The sequence below is a fragment of the Arachis duranensis genome, chromosome 7 (genome assembly GCF_000817695.3).
Source record: "Arachis duranensis cultivar V14167 chromosome 7, aradu.V14167.gnm2.J7QH, whole genome shotgun sequence".
In the NCBI taxonomy this organism is placed as follows: domain Eukaryota; kingdom Viridiplantae; phylum Streptophyta; class Magnoliopsida; order Fabales; family Fabaceae; genus Arachis; species Arachis duranensis.
In genome coordinates, this window is record NC_029778.3 from 43,129,847 (window position 1) to 43,138,961 (window position 9,115).

At 35.3% G+C, this 9,115-nt stretch overlaps 1 protein-coding gene across 2 annotated transcripts in view; it reads right to left on the bottom strand.

The window, feature by feature from the left end:
- LOC107458895 (N-glycosylase/DNA lyase OGG1) overlaps positions 1-4,964 on the bottom strand; it is a 10,387-nt gene extending 5,423 nt beyond the window's left edge. The window contains exons 1-3 of one of the 2 annotated variants that reach the window (XM_052252284.1): positions 4,107-4,964; positions 3,352-3,562; positions 2,808-3,090 (exon numbers count right to left, since the gene is read on the bottom strand). In XM_052252284.1, coding sequence (XP_052108244.1) covers positions 2,857-3,090; positions 3,352-3,562; positions 4,107-4,846 — 1,185 coding nt within the window. In that variant the 5' untranslated portion in view covers positions 4,847-4,964 and the 3' untranslated portion in view covers positions 2,808-2,856. Of the gene's footprint in view, positions 1-2,689; positions 3,091-3,351; positions 3,563-4,106 lie in introns of those variants that run through there. The other variant, XM_016077109.3, reaches the window with a different exon arrangement.
- Between the last annotated feature and the right edge of the window lie 4,151 nt (positions 4,965-9,115).

Sequence of the window (9,115 nt, forward strand, 5' to 3'; positions counted from 1 at the left end):
AATAAAATATTATTATTTAATATAATTATTTATTATAATTATTACTAACTTAATTATTATTTAATTATTTCAAATTTTATATAATTATTTATTTTTATAATAACTTGTGACAAGTTTATTATTGGTCAATTTGAATTTCTGTTTAGAGGGGCTCCTTCATCTTGAGATCTGTGCAGGAACTCATTCCTTCTCCCCTCCAATACTCCTTTCCTGCTTTTGTCAAAAAATAGGGCCTCAAGATCCTGCCCATTAGAGTTACTCTAAGGTTATGTTTGGTTAGAACGAAAGAAATAGAGAGGGAGGAAATAGAAAGAAAAGAAAAGAAATTTAGTGGAATTTTATTTTCTTTATGATTTTTTCCAATGGACACGTTATAGTGGTGATAAAGAGAAAAATGCGGTGGCAGCAGTTGTGGTGGTAGTGGTTGGCAGCGGCAGCGGCAGGGTTATTAGCTGCTAATCCTGCTTAGCATGTTTTGTATAACTTTTGAAATCCTAAAACTCCGGTTACGGCCAGAGGTTCAAACCTTTTTCATATTTGCATGTTTTGATTGACCAATTGCCGATAAAGTAGTAGAGGAAATTTTGATACAACTAGATACTATTGTCTATTACAACTTGAAATTTGGACCATGGTTGAAATGCAATGACATTTCATGTACTTGCAGATTAGTGGGGTAATTCAATTGACTTTGCTGCTGAGTATAACTTTGGCTTCCTCGTTGTGGTTCATCATGCGTTGACCTGAGCTTCAAACTCTGATTCTGATCGCTTGATCACGGCAAGTAAAAAATATACAATTCCTTCTTTCTTTCTTTCTTTTCTTTTTTTTATTTTTTATTTTTACATTTTCTCTTGAATGGTACTTTCTTTCCTGGGTAGTTACTATTTAGATAACTAGACTAGTAATACTTATTAATATTTCTGTACCGCCTTTATCACAAAAAATACTGTCTTACTTTTTCAATATCTCAAATTAAGCATCAAATAAAAGTTGAAAAAGTCAAAACATGACTCCGTTATGACTTGGGCGTAAACGCCTGGCCAAAAGGGTTGAACCAATAATCTTGTGTTTACAGTTTACTAGCAGTCTAATAATAATAATAATAATAATAATAATAATAATAATAATAATAATGAGTAAACTATTATTTCCACTTACGAAAATTTTAAATGCGGACAAATCTACCAAAGAAAAATAGAAATGACTATTTCTGCCATAAAAGATAGTTTTATACGATAATATTATTCAAATACTGAAAAATCACCTAACATCCCAAATTACTCTTTTCTTAACTCTAATCTCAACACCCCTCCCCCAAATCTCAACCATCCTTTATTCTTTTCATGAATTTCACCATCTTCTTCACCACTGCCACCAACTGTAAGCCCCATCTTCCTCTTTCCGCTTCAAGCTATGGTGTATGGCTTAGAAAATGCGACACAAAGGAAGAGACATTCCATTAGAAACTCAATTCCTTCTCGTTGAGACCAAGGACGGCTCCCACCTCGAATCCGACTACAACGATGACAGTAACCAGATCGTCTACACCGTCTTTTTCCCTCTCATTGAAGGAAGCTTCAGAGCATGCCTTCAAGGCAACAACCGCGACAAGCTCGAGCTTTGCATCGAGAGCAGCAATTCCGACACAAAGGAGTCGTCCTTTAGCCACGTGCTCTTCATCAATGCTGACACCGACCCCGTTGTCACCGTCCACGGCACATTCAAGGTCGTGAAGAATCGTGGATTTCTTCGGGTGGTGCATGTGAGACGCTTTCTACCAGGAGGTGACGCAGGAAGGCGTGGATGACGGGATCCAATCCATGGTAGTAGGCGGTCCGTCACGAAGTTTCCTTTGTCTTGGAAGGTAGGGCTTACGATTGGTGGCAATGGTGGTGTTGGTGAAAGAGATGGTAAAATCCATGAAAAGAATAAGAGAGTTGAGATTTGGGAGACGGATATTGAGACCAGGGTTAGGAAAAGGGTAATTTGGACTTTTTTTGGTAATTTTTCAGTGTTTGGATAATTTCTTTTTATGAGTAAAAATAGTAGTAGTCTTTTTTTCATAGGTAGATTTGTCCGCGTCAAAAACTTTGCTGGGTAAAAATAGTAGTTTACTCATAATAATAACGAATCTGTTGGTAACACTCACTGTGTCCCTTAACATTGATAATTACTATTGGTAATTGCCTTATGGTTCTGTTGGTAATTGCTCACCCACAAAAATGCTGCATGAAAATGCTTTCATTCTTGTTAGTTATTGTTGGCTATTAAGTACATAAGGCCCAACCACTATCTCCCTTTGTTATGGTGTTTTTATCAACTCCGAGAGTAGTGAAAGGTTAATGTCATAAGTTATGGTGCTGAGTGACAAGGGGCATTCTCTGTTCATTTTTTATCTGTAATTCTCTTTTTCTTTTTCTTTTCTTGGTAGGGGAGGGGGAAGAGAATATTGGAGTGTGTTCTTCTTTATTTCTCAATTTTAGCTGCCTCTGTATAAAAATTAAATAAAGAGAATATTGGATTGGATGCTTGTAGGGGACATATACCTTGGAAGGAAGTCATCTTTGAACTCTATATGCTTTGTCTATTTTTCGAATTCTCATTTTTATTGCCCAGAGAATAGAGCAAGGGTACTGTAGCAAATTATACTCTATAAGTCCTGATCATTGTTAATCAATGCCAATAGTTATCAATATCCAACTAAAAAATATTTGTTAATCATCTTAGATTCATAGTTACTAGTTTTAACCTTTTAGGTACTTAAACATAAGATTAAGTAGGCAATATATATAATTGCAACTTACCCGAAAAAGTAACCAGAAAATTTGGGACCGAAAGACTACAATTGCTTCCTTAACCAACTTCCTCTTCACTATCTTCCTTCTTTCCATGGTTGCGCTGCTCAATAGTCCACAAATGTGAAGGGAGGAGGGCCTTTTGTGAAGGTAATTCTGCTATAAATAGAAGAGTCTGGGCCCAGCCAGCATATTTACCATATTTGGTTACAAAAGCCTCCGCAACACGATCACAGAGCTTAGGCGTCAACCGGGAACCTGCAAGCTCAGGTAAGAGGTACCTCGTAGCAATCTTACCCAAGTTTAAAAATGACACATGCACAACATTTTACAAGATGATATAATCAATAAAGCGGAAACAACATATATATTGCACAATAAGAGAATAAATCAATTAGGTAGAAATCACAAACAGCAGGATCATGAATCTCCTAAAGCCACACTCAAATCAACAGAGTCTTATTCTCAAAAAGCAAATATAGTAATATATAGAAATCAAACTGAAAAAATATCCCAAGCTGAAAGCTGCAAGAAATACTACTACGTAGCTAACCTGCCAGACATGGGTGTCAACAGGAATGGCATGATGCTGATCAAGGGAGAATAGAGCAATGCAAGCAGCCACCTTAGGACCCACCCCAGGCAATGTACAAAGTGCACATATAACTTCTTCCAGATCCAACTCACGCAGAGATCTAAGCCATTCTTCGCCTCCTTCTGGTTTCAATCGCAAAGCACTCACTGTCCCAACTATATACTTTGCCCTACATAAAAACAACACAAAATTCAACACCTTCATTCATAACCTATTTTACAAGTACTACATTTTCACTCACAAAAGCTTATTGTATGAATATATATGCATATTTGAATAAAGGAAAAGTATAAGGAGACAATGAGAATACTTGAACAATGATATCGAATGTTCAATTCAATAGGTATGCAGATGATTATATTGATTATTCTTAATTGGATAGTTATTTTTTTTATTCGATTTACTCATGCACAATTATCAATGGCTGGATGTTCGGATGGTTATCTTAATGTTAAGGTTTAGGAGGTAATTTAGGGATGGAGTATTTTTTTCCTTTAGTGGGTCAAATCTAGAGCTCATTGTTCACATTGTTTAAAAAAGTCATTGTATATCTAACAAAATCGTTTAATAAAATACTGCTGCCTTAAACTTCTTAAATTTGTGAGTAATTTTTGCATAGACTTGCTGCTCATATCAAATACTTATTTCATATTTGTGCATCATAAGTTCATAACAGAAACCGAATATATATGTATAAAAGATAATGAATGAACCTGTAACCAAAACCAGCTTTTCTAAGCTGTTCCTCCGAGACCAAGGAGAGCTGCTCTAAAGTGGGAAAAGCATGGAACTTGAATCCCTCAACAGTGCCCAAGTATGTCCCCAAAGAGGAAATGTAATCCACCATCTTGGTAATCCTCCCAATGTTGTTGTTCGATGAACACAGGAATTGGATCAAGCACTCAAACGGGTCTTGTCGGAGCACCCTGGCGCCGCCGAGGTGCTCCGCCAGCTGGGCGAACCTGACATCGGATTCGGAGAACACATTCCAGAGGTTGGAGAGCAAAACGCCGGCGTTTAGAAAATCGAGGAGTGCCTCCATGGCCTGACGGCAGTGGTGGTGGTGGTGGGCGTGTGTTGAATGGAGGCAGTATGAAACGTCGCCGTTTTGGAGGTGCTTGAGGGAAACTAGGTGGGAGGAAACAACGCCAGTGAATTGATTGGGGCCGGTGTTTTTCCAGCGGAAGGTTTGACCGGTGGGGAAGGTGAGCGGGAGCGAGAGTTCTTGGCGCGTGAGATTGAGTGGGACCCACTCGCAGTTGGGATTGGATTGTAAGGGTTTCGGAATGGATGATGCTATTGGTGGTTTGACGATGGAGCGGCGGGTTCTGTGGAGGGTTTTGATTTGTGGAGTTGGAGGCGGCGATGGAGGTTTTGCGTTTGGGGATTTTTTTGGCTTCATGACAATGATTCGTCTCAAATTGAAATTGAGCTTGAAATTGATCGTGTGCATGCGCTCTCTCACCTTCAGCTTCAATGTCACTCCTTTTTCTTTTTCTCCCTTCCTCTGTTGTTCCGAGGGGATTCAGAGGAAGCAGTTAACGGTTATACAGCAATGGATCGAGTCAGGTCTCAAGTAAATTATTGTTATAAATCACATTTTTATAAAAAATTAGAGTATATATAATCATTTTAGTCCTCAAAAAATTTCAGATTGAACATTTTAGTCCCTAACTAAAATTAATTACTCGATTAGTTTCTAACAATTAATTTGTCAATCACTTAGGTTCTTTATTCCGTTAATTCTAACGAAGGACAAAATAATCCTGACAGCTAGGGGACAAAATGGTCCCTGATCTCCTCTATTCGAAAATGAAATTGTTGTCTCCCAATTTTCATCATATCTCGTATAACAATAAGTCTGCGTTTGTTTACAAAGACATGACATTGAGACATAGATACAGAGACACAGAATCATGTTACATGGACAAAGACAGTGTGTCCAGAGATACTGAATTAGTGTATTTTGTGTCCATCCTGACAGGAAGGACACAGGGACACTAACAAGCCACACAACTTATTTTTCATTTTTTTCATTATTTTTGTTAATTTTTCATAATTATATATTTTTATTATTATATTTTTCATCTCAAATTTTTTGAATGAAAAAAAATGAGAATAAATTAGATTTTCATAATTTGTTCTAGTTTATCACCAAACAAAATACAAGAACACAAAATTTTGTGTCTCTGTCCATCAGTGTCTTGTCCTGTCCTATTCTCAGTGTCTTGTCCTGTCCTATTCTCAAAAACAAACACAGCTTAACAGTTTAACACAGTAACTTCAAACTACAGAATGCACACTCTATAAATTTAATGTTCACAAAAAAAACCTCAATTTGTTCTCAACCAATTCATACTCAGGAAACTAATGCCTATGTCTCTCAACTAGTTGCGTCTTCGATGGATCCCATGAATCTAGACAGCAAGTCTGATTTGTTAAGACTCGTCGTCGTCGTTGCCATATCCCTCCTCCTCTGCCCTAACATCTCCATGACCACATTATCCACCACTTCGATCGCTTCCTTCAGCTTCTTCTCCAAACCAATATTCAGTAATCGCTTCAGTTTTCATATGAGCGACAACGACGACATTGCTCGTTATAATAGCTTGGATGCGAGGTCGAAACTGTCTGCCAACTTGGACTCCGGGAAAAAAAGGAATGAAGCACTCGGTATCTATTTCAAATGAGAATTTGCATATGATGTCGAAGGAGAATCTTCTCATGATGTCCTAATGTCCAACAATCTATATTGCTTGCCGGAGAGTGGAGAAAGGCGTGCCCTTAGAGTAGTTGTAGAATTTGGTCTCGAGGATGTCGTGGACGTTGTCGAGGTTGGAGGTGATATTATCAAAGACATGGAAGTAGATGCTTTTGGTGGGTGAAGTGTAGAAGAGGTGGATGTACTAGTCACAAAGATTTAGGAAGTGTGTGGTCCATGACATATTGAGGTAGGTGCGACACGTGTGACAATTACACCATGACTTAATTTTGGAGCTAAAGAGAAGGAAGAAAAAGACGAAAAAGAAGACTGTGAAGGTGAAGAAGGAGAGTATGAATGTTAGGGATATGCGAGATATGATAAAAATTGGGGAAGAACAATGTCGTTTTCGAATAAAGGGGTCATGGATCATTTTGTCCCTTGTTAGAGTTGTCAGTGATCATTTTGTCCCATGTTAGAGTTTTCAGGAACCATTTTGTCTTCCGTTAGAGTTGACGGAACCAAAGACCTAAGTGATTGACAGAATTAATTGTTAGGGACCAATCGTGTAATTAATTTTAGTTGGGGACTAAAATGTCTGGTTTGAAATTCTTTGAGGACCAGGTTTAATTCACATTGAAGTTTTTTTTTACAATCAAATCTAATTAAGTAGGGCTGCACATGGATTGGATCGCATCAGATATAACCTATAATTCTATGAGGCCTGCTACACATACAAGTCTTTTTGGCTTACAAGTCTTACAAGTTGGTACAAGCCCAACAAAAAACACGCATTACACTCCCACATTCAAGAGTAAATAAATGCACATTATTCAACCACTTCCTGTTTCCAAAGCGCGCTACTCACCATGCATTATAAATGACTCTTCTTCTTCCTCCATGAAAACGAGTTTCTTGTCAAATTTGAAGATAATGGAACTTCAGAAATACACCCAAACGATTACAGAAATACACCCAAACGGTTACAGAAATTTACCCAAACGATTATAGAAATACACCCGAAAGATTACAGAAATACACCCAAAAGATTACAAAAACTACACCCAAAGGATTTAAGAAATACACCTAAAATTCGTTGAAGTACACCTTATGCATAATTCAGAACTCTTTCTCTTTCTCCTCCTCATCTTCTGCTGTTTCTTCTTCTTCAAAAACGATTCAAAGCTTGATGTCAAAAAACAATGGAAATCGAGAATAACGAAGAAAGAAAACAGAGAGAGAAGCACGTAAATGAAGAAGGAGAAAGAGAAGGCAAGAAACGAAAGAAAAGAAGAAGAAGAAGAAGAAGAAGAAGAAGAAGAAGAAGAAGAAGAAGAAGAAGAAGAAGAAGAAGAAGAAGAAGAAGAAGAAGAGGAAGAAGAACGTGCAGCAAGAAGAAGAAGAAGGTGCAGTGAAAACGTGCAGTAACGGTTGAAGAAGGAGAAAGAGAAGGCAAGAAATGAAAGAAAAGAAGAAGAAGAGGAAGAGGAAGAAGAACATGCAGCAAGAAGAAGAAGAAGATGCAGTGAAAACGTGCAGTAATGGTTGAAGAAAGAGAAAGAAAAGGCAAGAAACGAAAGAAAAGAAGAAGAAGAAGAGGAAGAGGAAGAAGAACGTGCGCAAGAAGAAGAAGAAAGTGCACTTGTAAAGGCTTATATAAAAAAATGCTTGTATGTGGAGAATTTTTCTAATACTATTCGATCCGCACTACATTCATCGGATCAGATCAGATATGATATCCATATTTTTTTAAGTTGGATCCTATCCGATCCGCGATATTGGGTATATCCGCATAATTCAAAAAAATTGTTTTAAGACCTTTTTTTACTCTAAAAAAAAATCTATTTTTTCACATGTTTAAACTATTTACTCCTAAAATATTATCAATAAAAGTTCTCTTGAATAACAAAAGAAAAATAATAACATAAGATCTAAGTTTAATTATTCTAAATTAAAGTACAACATAATAAATTAAAAACAAAACATTATAAAATTTATAAAATAACACACTAAAATTCATATCACGTTAGGATTTACTTTTTTAAACTATATTATTTATATAAGACGTGCAGATATATAGATCTGTAAATCGAATCCACAAATATCAGTATCAAATTTGTAATCCAACGATCTTACCATAATACGGATCGAATAATATCCGTAAAATTCCATCATGATGTGTTTTATGAAGATAGGCATAAATTCAATGATGTACACAAACTTCTACTAATTTAATTTTCTAAAGTCAAGTGTTATATTGTAAAATTAATATTCAACCTTTATCGTTCTTTTGAATTAAGGTGTTACTAGAAAGCAATGTGAGTCATTTGAGAAAAAGAAATTATATAATAAATTAGATATTTGATCTATTTGATGATTTTTTTAGGTTAGAAATCGATTGATAAAGTGTATGAGTTATATCTTATATGTTTCCTTAGGTAGAAATTTTTTTCATCAATTAATTGTTTTTTGTATCAAAAAAATAATAGATTATGAAGAGATCTAATCAATTATTTTTTCAGCCAATTAATTGGATACATCAACTAATCAATTAAATCTCTTAACCAATTAATTAGATAAATAACAAAATCGATTGACTAAAAAAAACTTTTGTCTTTACATAAAATAATTGATTGTTTAAAAAGAAAAACGATCTCCATTTACTAATCAATTGATTATTTGAACGAAAAAAAAATCTATTTTTTTACAAATGGCGATTTCTTCGACTAAGAAAAATTTATATCTGACAATTGATAAACAATCATAGTTTAAGAAAATTCATAAACAATTACAATTATAAAGTTGGACAATTAAAAAAGAGATTGATAATAAATTATAAAATTATTAATCTTAAGATTGAAAAGATAAGATAATAGTTTCAAACTCAATAAAAATAAGTAAAATATCGAAGACAAATATTCATAAAACATTAAATTATTAGTGATAGAATTGTAAAGATAAAATAGATGATGAATAATAAAATAATAATTTAAAAAATAAGAGTATATTTTAAAACTAAGT